We start from the raw sequence: 26,146 nt of genomic DNA on the forward strand, positions 1-26,146 counted from the left end.
AACCATGATCCTACAACAACACATTTTGATTTTGATGCACAGCTCACATTTAATTAAACCATTGTCGTTTAAAGTTTAAAGGTGAAATGAAGCAGTCTGTCAAGTTAACATCATTAATAAATAGATTGTCTTAACCTTAACTTTAAAAACCCCTGGAGAAACCAAGGCAGAGCACCTTATAACACCAGTTACCGCTCTTTGACTTTGTTTGGAACGCGCAAATTGAGTTATGGCGTTCTGCCTTTGTTTAGCCAGGCTTCAGTATAAAGTTACGGTGCTGACTCAGAGTTATATGGTGTTCTGCCTTTGTTTTACTGTCCATTAAAGTCTAACGCGTTTTAATTACGATGTGACTTGTATACTTTCATACATCTGATCTGTCACTGAGGCATTAGACAAACGAATTGAGTAGATAGCGATGGCCAGACAGCTCCATATAATAACGCACTGTACAGAGATATTTTGGCAACAATATGTAATCGTGAATAGTCTTTAAAGATTTTGTTTTTTACTTTTTAAAATCCAGTTTATTCAGCAGGCTGTCACTTCTAGTTGGATGCCTGTGGAATCGAATGCCGTAGCATGTAGCAAGATCAATTATAAAATCAGTAGGCTACAAACAGTTTGCAATTAAATCCATATCCTACCTTTTCTTGTAACCCGATAAAAACAATCCACAAGCATTCTGGCCATTCCTGCTTGCTGGCATTCACATCAATCCACAAGTCGTTCTTTTAGGTTAGGCTATTTCATTCAAGTCAATATAAAATCTATTATGCTATGTCTAGCATTGTCTTACCTTACTGAGCATAGCAAAGTGTGGTAGGAGTACCAGTAGTGGTACTCAGGCTCCCTCTAGTGGTACACAGAGGAAGTTACCGCATTTTGTATTCATGTGTTTTTCATAACAGTTGTTACAAAAATCTGATGCTACAGAATTTTTGGTTTGAAAGTTTGAAAATTCTAATTTGAGAAGATTAAACCATTGTTGTTTGAAGTTTAATGGTGAAATGAAGCAGTCTGTCAAGTTAACATTATTAATAAATGGATTTCCACTTTAATAAACTGTAATAAATTGTATAACAATCAATAATTTAAACATTTAAAAGAAAAAAGGTTCTGTTACAGCTTTTGTTGCAACGTCACCGCCATTTTGCAGTACCATCACCTTTGACATCACCGGGTTGATTGTCTTGCCATTCACATTCAATATTATCACAGTTTGTGCTTGTTAGACAAGGTGAGGTGCATCAAGTTTACCTGTACAGAGCCCTGGACATGACATGCAGAGAAAAAGGGGCCACAGTTTAAGATTTCATTCTCACGACTTAAATTGTTGCCTGTTGTAAACTGTTTAGTCTGACAGCAAACATATTCACAACTTAGCTCCCTTCAGTCCTTCGAATTTACATTTTATAAACACACATGTAATCAATTTATATTCTATTTACATCTAAAGTTTGAGAATACAGACTGACTGTATTCCAGCAGTGACACTGAGCACAACAGCAACTGAAATCAGAATGACTGATGTCCTTAAATATTTAAAACTTTTAGCATTACGATAGTTTGTCCTTGTAACGATGGTGAACATTCAGAGGTGAGGGAGAGTAAAATCTAAATACAGAATTTATTACACAAACAATAATCCAAGAACAAGAAGCAAAAACCAAAAAACAGAAGTGCAGAACTAAGGACATCAACAGCACATTCAATGATGGACAAGACCAACAAAGACCACAGAAAACAGAAACACAAGAGTTAACAGACTAACAACAAGACACACCTGGAAACTAATCAACAAGAAAACTACAAAAGGACTACAAACAAAACAGCAGACAGATATAAACAAAATAAGGCAGAATGCAAATTAAAAGTCCAAATAACAAAAACACAAGGTACATAAAACTTTGTATGTAACAGATTGGTTATTGAAGAAGCATCAGTAACTGTATGACCTTCATGATGCTCTTCATTCATTATCTGCTCCAAATCAAAACATTATTCATGTTAAAGTAAAGCATCAATCTTGTAAAGAAAATCATATAGGCATTATTTATATTATTTTATTAAGTCATTTCAGTCATTTAAGCAAAAGTCTTTCGGTTAAAATATTTTAAGATCACAGTAAACATAAAATTTCCCTTATGTGTCCAAATTTTTGGCTGGTAGTGTAAATAATAACATTTACGTTGACTTGAGATAAATCTAACTTACTAAAATGCTATTTAAATGTATTATTCTTCTTCTGTTGACTGTAACTAGATCAGGGTTCCTCAAATCTGATCCTGGAGGGCTGATGCTCTGCATTGTTTATCAAACCATGATCAAGTTCACCTACCTGTGATTTCTAGTGATCCTGAAGACATTGATTAGCTTGTGTAGGTGTGTTTGATCAGAGTCAGAGCTAAACTGTGCAAGGCAAGACTTGAGGAATCCTGTCCTACAGCTTTAACTCTACAACCACCAAACTCAGCCCAGATCTTCAGACTGATCTGACCAGGTGTCTGTCTGTCTGTTTGTCTGTCTGTCCGTCCGTCCGTCCTTAGCAATCACTCTGAGTACCCTCGCAATCTACCTGGGTACCATAGCAACCATCTATCTATCTGTCTGTCTATTAGACTGTATTGCCTTGTATTGCCTATTGAGAACCATCAAACTTCTAAAACTTTCTGGCCTGGCTTTCTCAAGCCAACTTCAAAGTTTGTCTATGAACTTTACTATCTAGCTATTGCTGTTACCCTTTTATTTATTTTTTTTATTATTATTTATTTTTTTTAATTTTAGTTGATCATGTAAATTCACTGATCTCATTAGTAATCATCACAGATGATCAGTGGTGTGGAGTTTTCATTACTCATATACCCCAAACAAACAAATGGATAGAGTTTCTCATTAAAAGACTGATTCATGTAAGAGTAGATATGAGACATGGACTTCACATCATAAAAGCAGACAAGACCCTTCTCATAATCCACAAACACACCGACCCTCTGAGGATTCACACTCAGAGAAATAGTGTGTGCAGGAGAATCACGAGCTTGATACTTCCCATATCTCCGTCCCACAATCCAGTATCCATTCTCAGGACTCAGACGGATAACGTTTTTCCCCTTAACAGATTCTCTGGCCACTCCTAAATACCAATGAGTTTGTCCCTTCACCTGAACCTCAAAGTAGAAACACCCTGAGGAGAATCCACCCTTCCCAACAACACCAAGATATTTATCAAATCTGTCTTTGTTTCCATCCTCTCTTTTCGTTTGTGTGTTTTCATATCTCACTTGTTTCCCATCATCAAACACGATGAGATGTGGATGAGCCGTATTAGCATCCAGAATCACATTCACTGTGGAAAATATTGAAATTTATAATTAAGAAATTAATATAATTAAGATAATGACAATGATTTATTTTTAAAGGAATCATGAGAACTTCACAACAATACAAATAAAAATGAAGACATAAATGTAATGTTTAATGTACATTATATAAGAATTTTGTTGTATACATTTTGTTGTTGATTTTTGGATCCCCCTTTGTTGATTATTTATTTATTTATATTATTAATAATTATAATAAATCATGTATATATTAAAAAAAATGCCATGAAACATTCCTTTAATTAAAATAAATAACTATGCCTTTTTACTTGTGTGATCTTAAATATATGATAACAGAAAGTATGAAGTTATAAAGCCTTCATAACAGAATTCATCTTTAGATCAATAGTGAGATCAATAATTTCAATCACCGCTTGAAGACAAACAGAATCCAAGAAGACTCTACAGAGTTTTAAAGCTTATAATAAAATATAATTAACTGTATACATATATGAATCCACAGCATATTCATTCATTATTTTGCTAAGTAATTTAAAAGTAATTAATGCATATATTAATAAGATAATATAAAACATTCACCTTTAGGTATAAGTGTCTTCAGACATTCTAAAAGTTGATCACGTTCTAAAGAAAATTCAGAAAAAGATGAGAAAAGATTAAAACTTCTATATTAAAATTCTGTCATTTTTATAACTCTAACAAACATGTTATGATCATTCAGTTTCGTTAACTTTACACAAGTGTACATCAGGGGCCATGGAAGACGGTTTAGCTGACTAGCCAGGTAAGTTTCAGTTTAGTGTGCTCCAACTCTGGGTTTTAGGGACCATGAAAGTGGTTTGGATTTTAGCGTGTTCAACACCAAAGTACCTTACACTCCATGGATAACCTGCTCCAGGACAGGTGATATTCTGGTTTAAAGATCACAAACCGAAATTTGAACAATCAGCTTCAAGCAAACTGACACATCTGTGACACAAAGGCAGTCCCCCAGTTTCTCTTGCTCCAAATTAAAGTCACCACATAGTAAAAGATTTTAAAAAATAAAATCATCTGGCTTTTAGTAATGATTATTTACTGTAATTATTTTATATGATTTACATAATTATTATACCCTTAATCCATTACCATTTTAGTCATTTTAGTTTAATAGTTAAAGCTGCAGTCTGTAACATATTTTTTTGTGTATTCAAAATGTACAAAATGCATGTAATAAGTGAGTACATCATGAATGTCTTTTTTTATCTTATCCTGAGTCATTACAGTACACCTACAATAAGTTTTTAAGATGCTGCAGTTCTGTCTATTAACCAGTAAAAGTTCCAAAAGTTACGGACTGCAACTTTAAGCTTTTATTTTAAATTAATATAAATATTTACAGACAATATGAAATATAAATAAGCTTTAGACTCAATAGATAAAGCCTTAAACATGACTACTACAGCTTAGATTTTTGAGTCTCTGACAGAGACTCAAAAATCTAAGCTGTAGTAGTCATGTTTAAGGCTTTATCTATTGATCTATTGATATATATATATATATATATATATATATATATATATATATATATATATGTATATGATTTATTTCACTAATTCCATTCAAGAAGTGAAATTTGTATAATGCATACATTAATTCCACACAGACTGATATATTTCAAGTGTGTATTTCTTTTAATTTTTATGATTATAACTGACAACTAATGAAAACCCCAAATTCAGGATCTCAGAAAATTTGAATATTTTGAAAAGGTTCAGTATTGAAGACACCTGGTGCCACACTCTAATCAGCTAATTAACTCAAAACACCTGCAACGGCCTTTAAATGGTCTCTCAGTCTAGTTCTGTAGGCTACACAATCATGGGGAAGACTGCTGATTTGACTTTTGTCCAAAAAGTGTCCACTTGTCCATTTGTCCACTGACACCTTGCACAAGGAGGGCAGGACACAAAAGGTCATTGCAAAAGAGGCTGGCTGTTCACAGAGCTCTGTGTCCAAGCACATTAATAGAGAGGCGAAGGGAAGGAAAAGATGTGGTAGAAAAAATGTACAAGCAATAGGGATAATCGCACCCTGGAGAGAATTGAAACAAAAACCCATTCAAAAATGTGGGGGAGATTCACAAAGAGTGGACTGCAGCTGGAGTCAGTGCTTCAAGAACCACTACACACAGACGTATGCAAGACATGGGTTTCAGCTGTCACATTCCTTGTGTCAAGCCACTCTTGAACAACAGACAGCGTCAGAAGTGTCTCGCCTGGGCTAAAGGCAAAAAGGACTGGACTGCTGTTGAGTGGTCCAAAGTTATGTTCTCTGATGAAAGTAAATTTTGCATTTCCTTTGGAAATCAGGGTCCTAGAAACTGGAGGAGGAGAGGAGAGGCACAGAATCCACGTTGCTTGAGGTCCAGTGTAAAGTTTCCACAGTCAGTGATGGTTTGGGGTGCCATGTCATCTGCTGGTGTTGGTCCACTGTGTTTTCTGAGGTCCAAGGTCAACGCAGCTGTATACCAGGACGTTTTAGTGCACTTCATGCTTCCTGCTGCTGACTAACTTTATGCAGATGCAGATTTCAGGACTTGGCACCTGCACACAGTGCCAAAGCTACCAGTACCTGGTTTAAAGATCATCGTATCCCTGTTCTTAATTGGCCAGCAAACTCGCCTGACCTTAACCCCATAGAAAATCTATGGGGTATTGTGAAGAGGAACATGCGATATGCCAGACCCAACAATGCAGAAGAGCTGAAGGCCACTATCAGAGCAACCTGGGCTCTCATAACACCTGAGCAGTGCCACAGACTGATCGACTCCATGCCACGCCGCATTGCTGCAGTAATTCAGGCAAAAGGACCCCCAACTAAGTCTTGAGTGCTGTACATGCTCATACTTTTCATGTTCATACTTTTCATATTCATACTTTACAGTTGGCCAACATTTCTAAAAATCCTTTCTTTGTATTAGTCTTAAGTAATATTCTAATTTTCTGATATACTGAATTTGGGGTTTTCATTAGTTGTCAGTTATAATAATCAAAATTAAAAGAAATAAACACTTGAAATATATCAGTCTGTGTGGAATGAATGTATACATTATACAAGTTTCAGTTCTTGAATGGAATTAGTGAAATAAATGAACTTTTTGAAGATATTTTAATTATATGACCAGCACCTGTATATATATTTATTTATTATCAACCAGAGCTATACACACCTCACAACTTTCACTTGCACTGATATATGTTAGGATGTTTTCTTTAGCTTGTCCTCTTTCATGGACAGATCTTGTAATCTTGCTGTGTAAATGTGTTTAAAGTCATATTTTTCAGTCTTTTAAACTGAATCGCACCGTAACAAAAATAAGAAATGGTTACCAAATTAAGGATTAAAATACTGAAAAATAAGCAACCAAAGAGACAAACAAAAGACCAGGACTAGAAGAATTAGATGAATATTAAAATTAAAACAAAAAGACAAAATCCAAAAAACATGGAGCAAGACAACAACATACACAGGACTTGACAGGGACTAGACAAGACTAGGGCACAAGACTAACCAGGCAAGAAGGAAGAAAGACATACTCAGCCATATCCACAGGGACAGAAACAGAGACAGTGACCGTGAGGGTGAGCATGACTATGAACCAGCAAAAACAAAAGGACAAGAGGAAATATAAATAGGTAGGAAAACACATGAGGAACAGGTGACAGCAATTAGACTAACAAGGACTCGACAACGGCTAACAAGAGTGTGTGGTAAAGAGGAAACAAGAAGGAGGGGCTAGAGAAGTACATGACTCATTAAAACAACAAAGCCATGAGCTGACACATAAGACAAGCATAGACGCATGAAACAAAGACAAAACAAAGCAGAAACATAACAGTTTTGTGGAATTTATTTTATTTTTATTTATTTATTTATTTATTTTGCTTGCTTGTTTCCTTCATTCTAGTTTTCCCATCTGTGTTAATTGCTGTGTTTGTTGCCTTGGTTACTGATTTATTTACACCCATCCTATGTTTAGGTAATTATGCCCTTACGTATGTATAGCCTTGGTTTTCATTTGTTATTGGTGTTATCTTCTCATTTATAAGTTGGTTGTTCAGTTCACTGTGTTTTGCCAGTGTGCTCTGTTTTTTTTTTTTTTCATTAAATAATACTGCTTGCACTTACATTCAGCTCTATATTGCCTTTTTTGCAAACAGCCATGACAGACCTGAATAAATATACATTATATAAACAACCGCCAACCATTTACCAGACTCAAAATGTACACAAAATAAATGAATGCACACAGTTAAAACAGTATTTTACTGCTGAAAACCATCCTTTATATGAATAATAAATTAATAACGTAATAAAGACAAATTCACCATGTTGTATTTTCCCCTTCTCATCCTGTAGTTGACTGTGTTCATCCTGTAGTTGACTGTTTTCCTTCTGTAGTCGATTGTGTTCATCCTGTAGTTGACTGTGTTCTTTCTGTAGTTGACTGAGTTCTAAAGAAGATTACAATAAAGACAAGAGAAAACAGAATTCAACAACAAATTTGTGAATGAGGAACAGTAATAAATTACAGGACCTAAGATATACACAAAAGTATATAAATACACAATGTCTGTTAATTAAATATTTTGTGAATGAAAACAAATTTGACATTAATTCTGAATTAAATATTTGGTGTCACTTTAGTTTGGGGACAAATTCTCACTATTAACTAACTATTTACTACAATTTTTGCCTAAATAAATAAATCCCTAGCTGCTATTTAAACTAAAGTGTTTATTAATAGTTTGTAAAGAAGTTGTTACATTTAGGTATGGGATAGATCCTAATTATAGTCTAATATTTGCTTTATAATACTAATAAAAAGCCAGTATGTTCGTAATATGCATGCTAAATGTAGTAAACTCCACATAATATTTCACATTTGAGATAACATATCAACTCCAAAATGTGTATCCATTTTACATTTTTGTAACATAATTCATAGAACATATTATTTTCAGTGTGGTCGCAGAGCTTGACAGACAACACCATTAAAACTGCAACTGACAATTGATTCTGTTCAACCAAGGACCACCAGCCAACAAGACCATACATTCATACATTCTGATAACACCACACAGCCACAAAAAGCACTGCTTATGGACACCACCCTGCACACAGAGCTTATCACAGACAAACTGTCATGCATTCAAATAACTCAGAGACTCAGCACCCAATGATGACTTTCTGAAAGTCAAACAGGAAAGCCAGGACAACATATTTCAGCCACCAGAAATGCCAGATCCACAGCCCTTCACACCAGACACATTGTCCCTCTCTCCAGCATCTCCACTTCTAAGCTGCTCAGAGTATGCTGGGACCAAACTCTCTCACTCTATTGCTGGAAGCTCCCCAAAACAAATCACTTCAGGTCAATGACTTGATAACCACAAACAACCTGAATTTTATGTTTCTAAATAAAACATCACTAGAAAACAACTGCAGTGCAACAGTCCTCAATGAAACTTTCATAAGTGTCTGCAGAGCTGTTAGGAGAGGTGGAGGTGTAGTTGCTCTATTTAAAGATGTCTATTAATGCAAGCGTATTGTGCTAAAAGGTACTCCACACACCCCACACACTCCACAGACTTTGCAGAACTCTTATCAATGATTTCCTCTGAGTTTGACTGTTTTGCTATTGCTGGGGATTTTAATATTCACAAAGACAATGCAGAAATCAATACTGCAATCCACTATAACATCTATAAAGACAGCATTCATGCTTGTAATGTGTAACTAGGCACAGCTAGACAAAGCTTCTTCTCGAACCTTATAAACAGTAACTTAAACAACACTCATACTCTTTTTGCTACATGTTGCGTGACTAACAACCCTCCAAGTCTGATTCCCAGTGAAATGCTCTCTGACAGCAAATCCAATGAGTTTTTATCCTTCTTTCCTGAGAAGCTCAATAATATAAGAAAGGTGATCAGCACATCCTCAAGTTCTGCAGAGGTCAGACAGATATGACCACAATTTCAGATCACTCAGATCATTAGGATCAAGTCAGTTAAAAATACCAAGTGTTCACTCAAAACAAGTGCAGTCTGCTTTTAGCTATTACACTACCTGCAGCTGGAATCAGCTTCCAGGAGAGATCAGATGTGCTAAAACAGTAGCCATATTTAAATCTACACTTAAATCCCATCTGTTCAGCTGTGCATTTACTGAATGAACTCTGTGCAACATCCAAATGATTGCCTTGAAAATTATCCCCATACTGCTTTATTTACATAAATATATAAAATAACAATAATTCAAGCATTTTACCTCTGTTTTTATGAACAAACACAGCTATCAGTATTCCAGCAATCACACTGAGCACAACGAAAACTGAAATCAGGATGACTGATGTCCTCCAAGAACTAAACCTTTTACCTATAAAACAAAACAGTAATTAACCACATTATAATCAAACATATTTGACAAGATGATTTAAAAAGCTATAATGTTGGGTTCTGAATAGTGCATAGAAATGTTTCAACTTTTTGACATAATGGACTCTTTTTACTTGAAAATATGAGATCACAAAATACAGTAACAAAAGTGTCCGTACTTACTTGTGGTGATAATCTGTGTTTCCAGCACGTGATGTCTCAGTTTGACTCTACAGTGAATCTTGTCGTCTCTGTGATGTACAGTGATGGTTTGTTTCACACTGAATCTGTCTTCATTTCTGTGTGTCTCTGTAGTTTCTGAACTCAAACTGACTCCTTCACTGTTCAGCCACTCAAGATCAGGTTCAGGATACCAACCTTCAGATTCACACTGTAGATGAAGCCCTCCTGAATGATCAAACCCATCTACAGTGATCACTGGAGGACGTCCTACAGCTACAGATCAACAAGAAGAACATGGAGTTGCTGTTCTGCCATTTTTTGGTTTGATTAGCACGTTCATTATTTAAATGGTTTACTCACCCTCAACACTGACATTAACAGTGGTGTCATCATACTGGTATTTGGACTGAATAAAACACTTATAAAGTCCTTCATCAGAGACTCGAACTGATGAGAGTTTGAGTGATGCATCTCCTCTCTGTAGTTCCTGATGATTCAGTTTTGTTCTCCCTATGTAGGACTGAATCTGATCTGTATTTTTGTCAACATGATCATCATAAAGATGCACTTGTGAGTCTTTCAGATCTGGTCTAAACCACTCCACCCTCATGTCCACAACGCTGGTACTGGGTTTGACTGAACAGGGCAGAATCACATCTTCACCAGCTATAACAAGAACAGGATCTCTAGGTCCCACTACCTCATACTGCTCTGTAAAAAAAAAAAAAAAAAAAAAGAGAGCAGGTCTAATTAAACATGAAGCTTAAGTTAAACTGTCAACCTTCAAAACAGCAAGTCATAAAAGTAGTTGAACTGGCAACCTTTAAAACGGTAAGTCATAAAAGTAGTCCTTAACTTGTCATCATATTTGAATGTGCACAAGTGCGAATGAGACTTCAAGGCTACTGTGTTTTAATGTAAAGCAGTAACTATCCTTCTCCACATATCATCTTTGCATCTCATCATTTGAGAGGCTTCATCTAGAGACCTATGCGGGACAGATATTTTCCACCCTCTCCTTTGAACATTGTTCTCTTTCTGCTTTTTTTGAAAGTCAATGAATGCAAAACATATATATTTGTGGTACTCTCCCATTCACTGCTCTTGAAGTTAACCCAATTATGATGACTTCCACAGGTGAGAAACCCGGAAATGTAGAAAAGGTTCATAAATGGATTTGAACACACACTTCATCTCTTTATGTGGATGTGGAAAATTACCTGATCTTGAATCTGTAATTCCACTAATAATCAGCAGAGTCAAACATATAAACTTCATTGCTGGAGGACACAGATGATAAAAAGAAAAATATCAATACAAAATATTACAATAAACAGACAAATGTGTTTTGCCTCCTTATACTTGCACATTTACACTTTTGGGCCAAATACATCATTTTACATACACATCTACCATTAACAGGTTAAATTAATCCAGACAAAGCAAGACATAAATGTACAACATATATCTACATGTAGCTTTATTTGACCTTATTCTTTTAAAAAATGTATTTATATGGTTTAGTATCACTTTATAACCTACCAAAGCAGTTAAATGCATTTGATCTCAAGTCACACTCATGATAGACACAATTGTTCAGAAAAATGTGTTTCTCGACTTACCTGCGACTGAACATTGATGTGTTCACTGGAGTTTCTGAATAAATTATTAATATGATTATATGGGAATTAACTAAATGTTGAAACGAGAGTTCGTAATCGAAAGGAGAATATTCCTGTCTCAGTTTTACTGTAACCTGTAACTAAATGATTTACCTGATGACACGCCCTCCACAACACCTGACCAGAATCCAACTGCCAAAATCATTCTGTTTGCAGAAATGTGTCTTCAGACTTTGAGTGCAGGGCTTGTAGCTTAACTGACCTATTTTTTCATTATTATTTATTTTTAATTGCTATTTATGCAGCTTACAAAACTCCACTCAGGCCACACTTACAACACAGTCAGATTTAATAATACAAAGCAGATAATGCCATTTCAAACAAATCAGATTTTTATTAACGTTACCAGAAACTTGGCATTCATTTTATAAACCACAGTAGGGAAAAGCTATCCGGCTCTATTTGTTTCGTATGTAAAACATTTTACTATGATAAAACAAATGGGAACAAGTAGTTGAGTTTCAACAATAACGTGACATAGGCCCAACATGTCAGCCTTTGATCACAGAACTAAGCATGTAAATATAATCCTACTAAGACATTATTGAAGACACAGAGGGACAGCTGATATTTACGCACATTTTATGTACGTAGTCTGATTTAATGTTATCAAAATTTCAGTAACACTTTAGAATAGGGAACATATATACACTATTAACTACGAATTTTCCCTTAATAAATACCTAATTCCTAATTAGTTAGTAGGGTATTTGTTAAGTTTAGGCATTGGGTAGGATTAGGGATGTATGATAAGGTCATGTAGAATAAGGCATTAATATGTGCTTAACTAGTAATATGCATGCTAATAAGCAACTAGTTAAGAAACCATAAAATAAAGTGTTACCAAAATCTCATTCATTTACATTACAGCCTATCAGAAATAAATACTATATAAATATCAGCATCTGCACTAAATTTCATATTTTTGCTCAGTTTGGACCTCTGAATAAAAATTGAGTGTGAGCTCAATATTCTCCCTGTATCATACTATATGAGCCATTAAAGCCTGATGTATCAAATATGATACACAACATAAAACCTTTCATTTAAATCTTTATGGGCTTTAAAATACTGCATATGCTAGCATATGGAAATTGTAAGGATGTTAAAACACTGTTGTTTGTTTGTTCAAATAAGGATCCTACTCCAAACATGAGTTCCAATCAGAGACGAAAATACTGCTGGATGTTGTGGCCAGATCACTGTATTCTGAGAAAGAGGTGATACATTAACCAGAAACAGATGTAATGCTGTGAAGTCTGATCCACCTTTGATCCAGCACGCACTGAAGATTGTATGATCCTACAAGACCCAATCTAGTATTTCAGTCTGATTATTTGATTTCATCAATACAGTTGTATTATGTATCTGCAATACATGATCCATCCTGTTTGTTTTATCAAAAACTAATCAAATCATTACATATTTAATCTGCTTGATGTGGCTATATATGTCAGACCCCTTTGGACTGTTTGTGTTGGTTTTGCCCCATGTCACACCTCCATTTTTTTGTTGGTTTCTCCCTCTTGTGTCCATATATGGTCTTTCCTGTTCAGTTTCTTGTTAAGTAATTATTGGTTAATCACTCACACCTGTCTTTGTATTGTTAGCACTCCTATATATGTTTGATTCTGTTCAGTGTTCAGTGTCGGATGTAAAATGATGTTGGCGTGTGTGTTTCCCTTCTGTGTCTGCCTGGAGTTACTGTTTGTGGATTATTATTAAAGACTTTTAATTTTATTCCATTGTTGCTCGTCTTATTCTACACAGCCGTGACAATATATTGCCTTTTGTGTCTTATTGGAGGATATTTTGTAATAATAAATATAGAATTTAATTTCATAGATTGGATTCTGCTTTATAACTAGAAAACCACCCCAGAAATATCTATATCCATTTTAATAATAAAACATTATTTTTTTTTATCAGTTTGTAACACTATGTAATTGTAACCCTGTTACCCGACCGCATTATTTCTATATATATATATATTTTTTGGGGTGTTGTTTCTTTAAAGAGACTCGCTTACACAGGGAGTTTGGGTGTAATGCACTTGGTCGAACGTGCTGAGTAGCAGTTTGGGTGGTACTCTGCCCTGCAAAGGCAAAAGACCTTAACTTGGATTTTGGTCAAAAATGAGTTATTGATATTTTTGGGACATTCAAGACATCCTTTATCATGTGTATAAGTATCTTTAGTCAATTTAGTTGTTTTTCAGAGAAAATAATGAATTGTCTTAACCATAACTTCAAAAACCCCTGGAGAAACCAAGGCAGAGCACCTTATATCACCAGTTACCCCTCTTTGACTTTGTTTGGAACGTTTAAATTGAGTTAGGGCGTTCTGCCTTTGTTTAGCCACACGTCAGTATAAAGTTACAATGCTGACTCTGAGTTATATGGTGTTTTGCCTTTGTTTTACTGTCCATTAAAGTCTGCCACGTTTTAATTACAGTGTAACTTGTATACTTTCATACATCTGATCTGTCACTGAAGCAGTTTGCAATTAAATCCATATCCTACCTTTTCTTGTAACTCGATAAAATCAATTCACAAGCATTTTGGCCATTCCTGCTTGCTGGCATTCACATCAATCCACAAGTCGTTCTTTTAGGTTAGGCCATTTCATTCAAGTCAATATAAAAACTATTATGCTATGTCTAGCATTCTCTTACGTTACGGAGCATAGCAAACTGTGGTACGAGTACCAGTAGTGGTACTCAGGCTCCTTCTAGTGGTACACAGAGGAAGTTACCGCATTTTGCCTTGGTGTGACTTCTCACTTTTTGCAGACACATTCAAAGGCAGAGTACGCTAACTTCGAAATAGGGGTAAAAATCAAGTTTGAGCTCACGATTTTTTAATGTAGATAATTTTCATTGCTAAAACATCTAATTGCCAAATTCCCAGTGTCCTACCTATAATTAATTTGGCTGGATAAATAAAAAACTTTAAAGTCATTTTTCTCATTTTCACACTCTAGCGAGTTAAGGTCTTTTGCCTTTGTAGGGCAGTACTGCTCTCACCTTGGTTCATTTAGTGTATCTAAGTTCACTCTTCCAATCAGGAGGAGGAGGGGGAGGGATTTAGCCAAAAGAGCGAGGAAGATTGAAAGGGAGTCGAGGGAGAGAGGCGGAGGTTACCAGAGATTTTAGACCATAAATCTTTAACGTTAATCAGCAAGTATTTGTAACGTAGTCGAAGATAAAAGGGTTTAGGTCATAAACCCAAATCAGCTCAAGTACTGTCCACAGTCGGTGATAGACAGCTCGTGCTTTAGAGAAAGAAGAGAGGCGAGTGACGCAGTATGTAATTCGGAGAAACTCAGGATTTTAAACCATAAAATCTTTTATGTTTCTGTCGATATTCATGTTACTGGTGATCTAGAAGTACTGCTCGTGCTACTAGGAAGAAAAGACGTGAGAAAGTTTATGTAAATTCGTGATTTCGTATGAATCGCGGAGCATAAGCTGTTTCTTGTTTTATGCGTGTAAAGTCCATGCATGTTGTGTGATTAAACTGCGGATTCCGAACTTTATTTCTGCAAGCTGATCTGAGTAGCAGCGGACTGAAAGTTGTTGTTTGACCTAATTCGGCCTGAGAGGAAAGAAGGACGTCACCAGATAGCCCTGTGAGTGCTGTGAGCTCAACAGGTCCTCTGGCTTCGAGGGACGTCGCATTAATCTGAAGACTGATTTAACGTGCACATACCTGAACAATCATTGTGGTAACACAGATTTTATTTTGTTTGCTCGGTTGAGCGAAGAGGTCTTTGTGTTTTTCTGGCCACAATGGATCGCTAGCAGCATCTTAGGCCTGCAACAGGGTGGGTTTTTTTTGTGGGGCTTGAATGTTTGTTTGAGTGAGTGTGGATCCACATATTAGTAATCTGACCGTTCTTAATATAGTATTTCACTGGTATTTCCTAATCTAATTTGCTTGACACTGTAAAAGTTAAGGGTGTTGACGTTTCTCAAAGCAACCCCATTGTTAGTATTAGTTTGAAGGATTGTAACTAAGTCTAGTTAACTATAGCAAATTGCTAACGTTGCCATTTGTGACAAGCTTAAGTGCAAGACAGAAAAAAAGGATACTTGAGAGAGTATTACTTGAAAGTAAGCACTAAAGAGAAAGATTAGGCAAAAAAAGTCAAACGAAGGGAGCTTAATACTTTTATTACTATATTTTTCTGAATTGTATTTCTTTCCTTTTATTTATTGATTTCATTTTATTGTTAAAATACTAAATTTACGGCATCTATACAAATTTTGACTTCTGCCTACGTCAATACATTACAATATAATTTGAAATCCCTTATTTAATGGTGTAGTGTCTTGTTCATTAATCATTTCCTTTTCCTTACTTAACTGGATAGTGAGTATTTGAAGTGATTGTAATTTAACAAGTAATCCGTTAGTAACACACGGTCATCAGAGAACAGCTAGACAGGGGATCAGTTAGTATTTTGAACTTAGGCCTTTATCAGTCCAGTGACCAAGTGATAAGGGGGCTACATAATGGTCAGTGATTTTCTGACACATTCCTGCTGTGTTAGGTTCTCATCTCAAACGGCAGTGATGCGCTGGAGAAACTGCGGCACCTATGCAGCACCCATGGAGATCCACCTGCAGACAAAGGCACCTTCACCATCCAGGTATCTTTAACCCATACAACTCCTTGCTCAGGAACATCATGGGTTAGAATCAGATTAAACATGCCACTTTTTTTAATACTCCAGATCAATAGCATTTTAAGGGAAGAAGATGAAGATGGCTTCTCTGCAATCTAACTTAAGGAAATCCATTGTAGTCTATGAATTGATCAACATTTTTGTGCTCTGATTTGCAGGACACGTGTGTTGGGATGAACAGAGAGGAGCTGGTTGGGCACCATTGCTGGATGGTGAAAAGTCAAGTCAAGTCACGTCACCTTTATTTATATACCGCATTTAACAATACAGAACTGTGACAAGGCGGCTGTACAGTATTAAATAGGAAACAGTACATCAACAACGCCAAAGGCAACAGTAAACACTCCATTTTTTAAGGTAAAGGTAGTTAATCAAAAACAATAAAATAAAATGCAATATTGTGTTAAGAGAAAGTGTCCCCAACTAAGCAAGCCAGAGGCGACAGCAGCAAGGAACCAAAACTCCATCGGTGGCAAATGGAGAAAAAAAAACCTTGGGAGAAACCAGGCTCAGTCGGGGGGCCAGTTCTCCTCTGGCCAAAGTTCCCGTGGTCTTGTGCCGACAGCCGTCTAGGTGATGTGGTCTTCAATGTGGATCCGTCTCTGGTGCTTATCTAGTTGATGTGGACTCCGCTGACATTCAGGGCTGTAGAGGTCGTCTCTAGATGCTGATCCACCATCTGGGCTAGGTTCGGACTGGATCCGGGGGACTGCAGTGACCATCTGATCTGGATATGGACTGGATCTGGTGGTTAAGGTGACCTCGGAATAAGAGAGAAACAGACTAGTATTAGCGTAGATGCCATTCTTCTGACGATGCACTGAGTACATCAGGTGTTATGGGAAATGTTCCCGGTTCCGGTTGACCTAATTAGTGCAGCCTAACAATCCTTTAACGGATTTGAAATATAAGAATATGTTGATTTGTTATGTGTAAGCAAGGTTAAAGAGATGGGTCTTTAATCTAGATTTAAACTGACAGAGTGTGTCTGCGTCCCGAACATTGTAGGGTAGATTGTTCCAGAGTTTGGGTGCTAAATAAGAAAAAGATCTGCCGCCCGCGGTTGATTTTGATATTCTCGGTATTATCAAATTGCCAGAGTTTTGAGAACGCAGCGGACGTGAGGGACTATAATGCGATAAGAGCTCACTCAGGTACTGGGGAGCTAAACCATTCAGGGCTTTATAAGTAATTAGCAAGATTTTAAAATCTATACGATGTTTAATAGGGAGCCAGTGCAGTGTAGACAGAACCGGGCTAATATGATCATACTTTTTGGTTCTAGTAAGAACTCTAGCTGCTGCATTTTGGACCAGCTGGAGTTTGTTTATTAAGCGAGCAGAACAACCACCCAATAAAGCATTACAGTAATCTAACCGCGAGGTCATAAGTGCATGAATTAATGTTTCAGCATTTGACATTGATAGCATAGGTCGTAGTTTAGATATATTTTTGAGATGGAAAAATGCAGTTTTGCAAATACTAGAGATGTGGTTTTCAAAGGAAAGATTACCATCAAATAGCACACCTAGGTTCCTAACTGATGACGAAGAATTGACAGAACAGTCATCAAGTATTAGACCGTGTTGTAGGTTATTACTCGCTGAGGTTTTAGGCCCAATAATTAACACGTCTGTTTTTTCAGAATTTAGCAGTAAGAAATTACTTGTCATCCAATTTTTTAACTCGACTACACAATCCATTAGTTTTTCAAATTGGTACGTTTCGCCGGGCCGCGAGGAAATATAGAGCTGGGTATTGTGACGAGCTTCCACAAAGGAATCAGCGTCGCCCTGGCAACCAACCAAAGGCACCTGCACGCACTCTCCACAGGCTGATCGGTCACAGCTGATTCTAATCAACCACAGCCTGTTTAAGCAGCGCGTGCTGGAGCACACAGACAGACTCTGGTCTCGAGCCGAATGCATCTCTGGACTAACTCCTATTCTCTTGTTCTTCCTAGAAAGCAGCGAGTGACCGATCAGCCCACCTTTGGTTTTGGAGCACGAACGGACATCCACTTTCACTCGGAGTTGAACACGCAGCACTTGGAGCACCAGCCACCCTGCACCGGCTCACCTTTTTCTGTTAATTTCTTGCACTGTAAATAAATCCACCCTCCGGGGCATTGTTTCACGAAGCCACCCTTGTCGAGTGATTCTTCACCCCGTGACAAAGTGGTGGAGAATGCGGGCAGATTTGTGAAGAATCACCGGCAAGTTCACCGCCCAGCCCTAATTATTTTTTTCTCTGTTTGTGCACCCAGGATCGGGAAGGCGGCACGCTCGTCCCGGCCATGGAAGAAGTACTAAAATGCCTCGCCGAAGTCAGCATCCGCCAGCAACAGATCGCTGAACATCTTGCCACTCGCGTGGGCCGGACGGAGGAGGAAATCACGGCCATCCAGCTCTCCGCCGCCCAGCGCGTTCCGCTGCCTGACACTCGCGCTCAAGCCACGCGCCTGCTACCAAAAATGACGGCAGATGATGATGTGGAAGCGTTCCTCCAGGTATTCGAAAATACAGCACATCGGGAATCATGGCCAGAAGAGGAATGGGCACGCGCGCTGGCACCCCTTCTCACCGGTGAAGCCCAGCGAGCTTATTTCTCGCTCCCCTTGACCGTCGCTGAAGAATACTATGAAGTCAAGCGGGAGATCTTAGCGAGACTCGGCCTCTCACCCATCTGCGCGGCGCAACAGTTTCACGAGTGGGAGTTTAAGCCCCGCGTGCCAGCCCGTGCCCAAGCCGCCGAGCTCAACCGAATCGCACAGCACTGGCTCTTGGAGGGAAACCCCACTGCAGCTCAGGTAGCGGAACGAGTGGTAGTCGATCGCCTCCTCCGCGCACTTCCCCGCGCCCACCGGCAAGCCGTCGGGATGAGGAATCCGACCACCACCCAGGAGCTCGTGGAGGCGATCGAACTGGCGGATGCGGTACATCACCGCGAGGCCGGGACCGAGTGCTGCCGTTCCCCCCCGGAGGGTGGTCCAGGAGCGGCGCCCGCTCGAAGGCACCCCGCGACCAGTCAGCAGGCCGACGATTCCCCCACCGCGAGACGAGCCCATGCCCAGTGCTGAACCACCGCCACCTCCGCGGGCGTGGCTGGCAGGCTGCATCGTTCATCAGCGTGTGCCATCAGGAGCCCCGAAGCCGACGTGACGGTGGATGGAAAACGTTTCCGGGCCTTGCTGGACTCAGGCAGTGCGGTCACCCTTATCCAGTCGCGGCTGTGTGATCCAAAAAGGAGCCAAAAGACCTTCCTACCGATCACCTGCGTGCATGGAGACACTCGCCAAGTGCCGGCCCGTACAGTCACCATCTCAACACCCCAAGGTACCTGGCCGGTGGAGGCTGGCCTAATGAAAGATCTGCCGGTGGCTGTACTCCTGGGAAGGGACTGGCCCGGATTCGACCAGCTGCTCACCGCCGCTACACAGCCTGTCAGCCCCAGGGGGGATCGTCGAAGACGGAGGCGGCCACTTGGACGCCGCCGCCGCCCGGTCCTGCTCGCCTCCGACAGCGGGAGAGATGGTGAGTCCCCCTCCCAAAATTCTAATCTGTTTTTTGATGTGTATCAACAGGCTACCGGAGGGGGCTCTTTCGCCAAGGAACAGCGGGAGGACGACCGACTAAAGCACTGCTGGACTCAAGTGCGAGTCGTGGACGGAAAGGACGTCCTCCCACGGCCCCATACTCTCCCGTATTTCGTCGTTGAGAAGGGACTGCTGTACTGTGTCGCGCAGAGGAGGGGGGAGGAGAAAAAGTTGTTGGTGGTGCCAAGAGGAAAAACCGAGACAGTCCTGGAGTTGGCCCATTCACACCCCATGGCAGGTCACCTCGGGGCAGCCAATACCACACAACGCATCCGCGATCGCTTTCATTGGCCCGGTATGGAGGCTGAAGTACGAGGATTCTGCCAGGCCTGCCCGACCTGCCAGATCACGTCACCCAGGACCCCTCCCCCCAGCCCGCTCATTCCGCTGCCCATTATAGAGGTGCCCTTCGAGCGGATTGGAATGGACATCATAGGGCCGTTGCCAAGGTCTGCCCGTGGCCATGAACACATCCTGGTCATCGTCGATTACGCCACCCGGTACCCAGAGGCAGTCCCCTTGAGGAAAGCTACCGCCAAGTCCATCGCCCAGGAGCTGTTTCTACTGGCCAGCCGAGTCTGCCTCCCCTCGGAGATACTGACTGACCAGGGAACTCCCTTTATGTCCCGGCTGATGGCGGATCTCTGCCGGTTGCTGCGGGTGAAACAGTTGAGGACCACAGTTTACCACCCACAGACGGACGGATTGGTGGAGAGATTTAATCAGACCCTTAAGCAAATGTTAAGACGTGTTACAGCGGAGGATAAACGGGATTGGGATCTCCTTCTGCCCTACGTGCTCTTCGGGATCCGTGAAGTTCCCCAGGCCTCAACTGGTTTCACCCCCTTTGAGCTTCTCTTCGGCCGGCAACCCCGCGGCCTCCTAGATGTCGCCAGAGAAGCTTGGGAGCAGCAGCCGGCCCCTCATCGTACCATCATTGAACACGTTCGTCAGATGAGGGAGCGCATCGATCGAGTGATGCCATTAGTCCGGGAGCACCTGAGCAAGGCACAGCAAGCGCAGCAACGCCACTACAACCGGGCAGCCCAACCACGGGAATTCCAGCCGGGAGATCGCGTCATGGTCCTGGTCCCCAGCTCCGCCTGCAAATTCCTTGCTGCCTGGCAAGGACCCTACACAGTGGTAGAGAAGATCGGGCCAGTCACGTATCGGTTAAGACAACCTGGTCGTCGGCAGGCGGAGCAGTTGTACCACATCAACCTGTTGAAGAAATGGGTAGGGACCCGGGACCAAGTAGCTGCATTGAGTCTCACCGAACCCGTGGTTGTTGATGTCAACCCCAATCTCGCGGCTGCCCAGAAGGCGGAGCTGCAGCACCTGGTCAGTCAGTTCCAGGATGTGTTCTCCTCCCAGCCCGGGCAGACCAATGTGGTACACCACGATATCAAAACACCCACCGGAGTCATCGTCCGGCAACGGCCCTACCGAATCCCGGAAGCTCGTCGGCAGGCTATTGAGGAAGAAATCCAACAAATGCTGAAGTTGGGGGTAATAGAACCATCTCGGAGTCCATGGTCCAGCCCGATAGTAATGGTCCCAAAGCCGGATGGCACCCTCCGTTTTTGCAATGACTTCCGCCGCCTGAACGAAGTCTCCGGGTCGACGGGTACCCCATGCCTCGGGTCGACGAACTGCTGGACCGCCTGGGAAGGGCCCGGTACATCAGCACTCTCGACCTCACCAAAGGCTACTGGCAGGTACCTTTAACCGCGTCGGCCAAACCAAAAACTGCCTTTTCAACCCCCAGTGGCCATTGGCAGTACCGGACCCTTCCCTTCGGCTTACACGGGGCCCCAGCCACTTTTCAACGAATGATGGACATCATCTTGCGGCCCCACCAGGCGTATGCAGCCGCCTACATAGATGATGTAGTGGTCCACTCCGAGGCATGGGACGAACATCTGGATCGGCTACGGAGGGTGCTCTCGGAGCTCCGGCGGGCTGGACTCACCGCCAACCCCCGCAAATGCCATCTTGCCCTTTCGGAAGCCAAGTACCTGGGATTCCAGGTGGGCCGTGGTCTCATCCGGCCACAGGAGAAGAAGGTAGAGGCCATCCACTCCGCCCCGAGACCAGCAACCAAGACCCAGGTACGAGCTTTTTTGGGGTTGGCGGGTTATTACCGATGCTTTATCCCCAACTTCTCCTCTTTAGCCGCCCCCCTGACAGACCTGACCAGGAAGGGGCAGCCGGAGAAAGTATGCTGGACCCCATCCACGGAGGAGGCTTTTGCCCAGATCAAGACGGCCCTTACGTCCTCTCCCGTCCTCCGTGCCCCAGACTTTAGCTGCCCCTTCCTGCTGCAGACGGATGCATCCGACACAGGGCTGGGAGCCGTCCTGTCCCAAATCTAGGAAGGTGAGGAGCATCCGATCATTTACATTAGCAGGAAGCTGTCCACGGCCGAGAGGAAGTACGCCGCCGTGGAGAAGGAGGCCCTGGCCATCAAATGGGCAGTCTTGGAGCTCAGGTACTATCTCCTAGGCCGCAAGTTCACCCTGGTCACTGACCACGTGCCCCTTCAGTGGATGGCCCGCGCCAAAGATACCAACGCCAGGGTGACTCGCTGGTTCCTAGCGCTCCAAGACTTCCACTTTGAAGTACGACACCGAGCCGGGGCTGCCAACGCGAACGCCGATGGCCTCTCACGATTATGGACAGCTTATGCAGGTCTGTCGGGGGTCATTTCCCACCCTCCCCTTACTTCACCCCTACTGTCTCCCTTTCTCCACAGGACCAGGACGACGCTTAGGGGGGGGGAGTGTGACGAGCTTCCACAAAGGAATCAGCGTCGCCCTGGCAACCAACCAAAGGCACCTGCACGCACTCTCCACAGGCTGATCGGTCACAGCTGATTCTAATCAACCACAGCCTGTTTAAGCAGCGCGTGCTGGAGCACACAGACAGACTCTGGTCTCGAGCCGAATGCATCTCTGGACTAACTCCTATTCTCTTGTTCTTCCTAGAAAGCAGCGAGTGACCGATCAGCCCACCTTTGGTTTTGGAGCACGAACGGACATCCACTTTCACTCGGAGTTGAACACGCAGCACTTGGAGCACCAGCCACCCTGCACCGGCTCACCTTTTTCTGTTAATTTCTTGCACTGTAAATAAATCCACCCTCCGGGGCATTGTTTCACGAAGCCACCCTTGTCGAGTGATTCTTCACCCCGTGACAGTATCATCAGCATAGCAGTGAAAGCTAACACCATATTTCCTGATGATATCACTGTAATTGACGGCTGTGTCAATTACAGTGATATCATCAGTGACAATTTTGTCTCTAATTGTATCGATCTTAGAAGTAAAGTAGTTCATGAAGTCACTACTGCTATGCTGATGGGCAAAGTCAGTGCCTGTTGGTTCTTTATTTTTTGTTAACTTAGCCACTGTATTGAATATATACCTAGGGTTATGTTTGTTATCTTCTAAAAGAGTCGAAAAGTAGTCAGATCTGGCCGATTTTAACGCTTTTCTGTACAATAGGGTACATTCCCACCAAGCAGTACGAAAAACCTCTAATTTTGTTTTCCTCCAGCTGTGCTCCATTTTCTGGGCTGCTCTCTTTAGGGCGCGAGTGTGCTCGTTATACCACGGGGTCGGACAATTTTCCTTAATCTTCCTTAGGCGCAGAGGAGCGACCGTATCTAGAGTCCTGGAAAAGAGAGAGTCAATAGTTTCTGTTACATCATCAAGTTTTTCTGAGCTATTGGACATGCTGAGGAATTCAGATAAGTCACCTTTATTTATATAGTGCTTTTTACAGTACAGCTCCCTCAAGTTCTGAGGAGCTTTCTCAGTCATTCAGGGCTTTATAAGTAATTAGCTAATATGGTCATACTTCCTGGTTCTAGTAAGAATTCTAGCTGCTGCATTTTGGACCAGCTGGAGTTTGTTTGTTAAGCATGCAGAGCAACAACCCAATAAAGCATTACAATAATCTAACCTTGTGAATGCATGAATTAATATTTCTGCATTTGACATTGAGTCTCACTGAACCCTTTTAAAGTCTGCTGTTCCCCATTATAACAGTGAATAAACGCCCACTTTATCAGCCACATGAAGGTGGAGTAAAAGCCCACACTGAACTGACCGATGATGGAGCTGCTGGACCTCCGCTTGATTCTGAAGAGCATCCAGAAAGGTGGGCGTTTATTCTCAGTCAGCAGAACCAGGTGCTCCTGGATAAGTGGTCTTTAGACAGGTGAGAAGAATGCAAAAAGAGATGGATTTAATCACTTTTTGAGGACAAAAAAAAAAAAAGTGCCTTTCTATTAAAGCTCTTTTAATTATGGCAGAAATCATAATTACACTTATTTTGGTCAATATCGTAATCACGATTATTTAACACTCAGAGTAACTCACGATTTCAGCCAGCTTTTGCCATATTTGTGGTAGACTGTCTTTAGACATCTAAACAAACACTTGACAAAAATCAATCATAAATGTATGTTTGACTCACTGAGTTTTGTGTGTCTTCAGGTCTGGAGTGATTGAGATCGCAGAAGCTTCAGGTGTGCGTCAGGAGACTAAGATTGTACTCCTTGTACACCGTATCGAGTTAAAGGTCTGCAGCATTTAAAACCACAAACATTGACATAAAATATGATGTGCTTTGAGAAAAACTCACTGAAGTGTCTGTGGTCTGTTTTGCAGAGGTTGTGACCACATGAAGCCACATGAAGTCTGTTGGTAAATGACTGGCTCTGTTTTCTCTCTGCAGTCATTCTGGTTGATGGAGCCCAAAGACATCAGCCAGTAGCAGCATGAGGAGTTTTATCATTACATTTCAAAATGGTTCTTTTAGGAACTGTTCACTGAAAGGTTCTTAGGGGAGCCAAAAATATTTTTTCTATGGCATCACTCCAAAAACACCTTTGTAGTGACCAAAGCGTGATTTCTCAGTCACTTGTCTGGACGACCTTACAGTGAATTCAATAGTGCTCCAGTGATGAGATGGTATGGTTTAATACGATGAGGACTTTTTCACAAGGGAAAAAAAGAAGGTAATAAACAAGAAGCATTTAGTATACTGGCGTTATCCACAAACAAACTCATAAGCATCAACTGAAACCTTACATCTGCTGGCGTCTTCCACAGTTCCACAAGCTCATTACGTCATTTATATTTAAACAATGTTTCGTGACAGTCTTTCGCCAGCAGGTGTCACTATATTGACAAATAATGGCTCATACACACCAGCCCTTTTTCTGTTACTGGCTTTGACAAACAATAAATAATAAACAATTAAACAATATGGAGCCATTAAACAATCCAAACACAATTTGTAAATTAAATATACACACTCATAATATAACTCATAATATAATTCATAGTCAAATTATAATGCAGATTGTCAACCAGTCAAAGTTCATTCAAAATAGTTTGTATACAAGTCCAAACATAATCTAGATAAGAAAGGCATGCAATTTCACTGAATCATTATACAGAGTTTTCCACCAACATACAGATCTTAGGAATTGGTCTTTCTGTAACATTTAATTTTGTTTTTATACAGAAGCTACGAACAATTCCTTTGGAATCTACAATTGTCTCAACAACCCTTATAATAATCCAAAGACAATATCTCCAGGAATAAAGTTTCTATTTTGTCTGTTCCAATTATGCCTTTCTTGTAAAGTTAGAAGATACTCTCTCACCCATCTTTTCCAGAAAATATATGAGAGATATTGTACCTGTTTGCATCTATGTCTAGTGTATAAATCAGTTTCCTTGAACAACCCTGGAGGTAGGATGGGCTGCCCCTTTAAAAGCAAAATGTGATTTGGGGTTCGAGGTCACTAGGATTGTCGGACACTGTTGTCAATGGGCAGCTATTAATAATGGCTTCTACCTCACACATAAAGGTGTGAAGAGATTCTTTGTCTAAAGTTTGTTCTTTCATAACTGCCATCAAGGTTTGTTTCACTTGTTTGATTAGTCTTTCCCATATTCCACCATAATGTGCCATGGCTGGTTGATTAAATGTCAATCTTACTTCTTTTTGTTGCAATGCGGCTTCTTTTTTGTTGTCTTGATTCCATTCTTTGATTGCTTTTTTTTAGTTCACTTTCTGCTGCAGTGAAATTAGTTCCATTATCAGATCTTATTTCTTGTACATGTCCTCGTCTACAAATAAATCTTCGGATTGCGTTGATGCACGAATCAGTGTCAAGTGAATTGGCTATTTCTAAATGAATTGCTCTTGTT

The 26,146-nt window shown here is 40.7% G+C and overlaps 1 protein-coding gene across 1 annotated transcript; it reads right to left on the reverse strand.

The window, feature by feature from the left end:
* Positions 1-1,203: 1,203 nt before the first annotated feature.
* Positions 1,204-11,693, reverse strand: LOC127160795 (butyrophilin subfamily 1 member A1). The gene is made up of 8 exons (XM_051103459.1): positions 11,572-11,693; positions 11,170-11,229; positions 10,310-10,660; positions 9,950-10,222; positions 9,660-9,767; positions 7,715-7,840; positions 3,924-3,968; positions 1,204-3,349 (listed from the first exon to the last, which is right to left on the reverse strand). The coding sequence occupies exons 2-8, from the start codon at positions 11,225-11,227 to the stop codon at positions 2,814-2,816; spliced, it is 1,497 nt and encodes a 498-aa protein (XP_050959416.1). The 5' UTR covers positions 11,228-11,229; positions 11,572-11,693; the 3' UTR covers positions 1,204-2,813.
* Positions 11,694-26,146: the final 14,453 nt, after the last annotated feature.

The sequence above is a fragment of the Labeo rohita genome, unplaced genomic scaffold, assembly GCF_022985175.1.
Source record: "Labeo rohita strain BAU-BD-2019 unplaced genomic scaffold, IGBB_LRoh.1.0 scaffold_458, whole genome shotgun sequence".
Lineage (NCBI taxonomy): Eukaryota > Metazoa > Chordata > Actinopteri > Cypriniformes > Cyprinidae > Labeo > Labeo rohita.

Bases quoted from the DNA above. Each gene is read 5' to 3' on its own strand.
- LOC127160795 (XM_051103459.1), bottom strand. From the start codon at position 11,227: ATGAAGTTTATATGTTTGACTCTGCTGATTATTAGTGGAATTACAGAT. The intron at 7,841-9,659 runs GTAAAATGCTTG...AATCTTCTTTAG, and splicing joins GTTTGTTCATAAAAACAGAG to AACTCAGTCAACTACAGAAA. The intron at 3,350-3,923 runs GTGAATGTTTTA...TATTTTCCACAG, and splicing joins GAAGACACTTATACCTAAAG to TGAATGTGATTCTGGATGCT.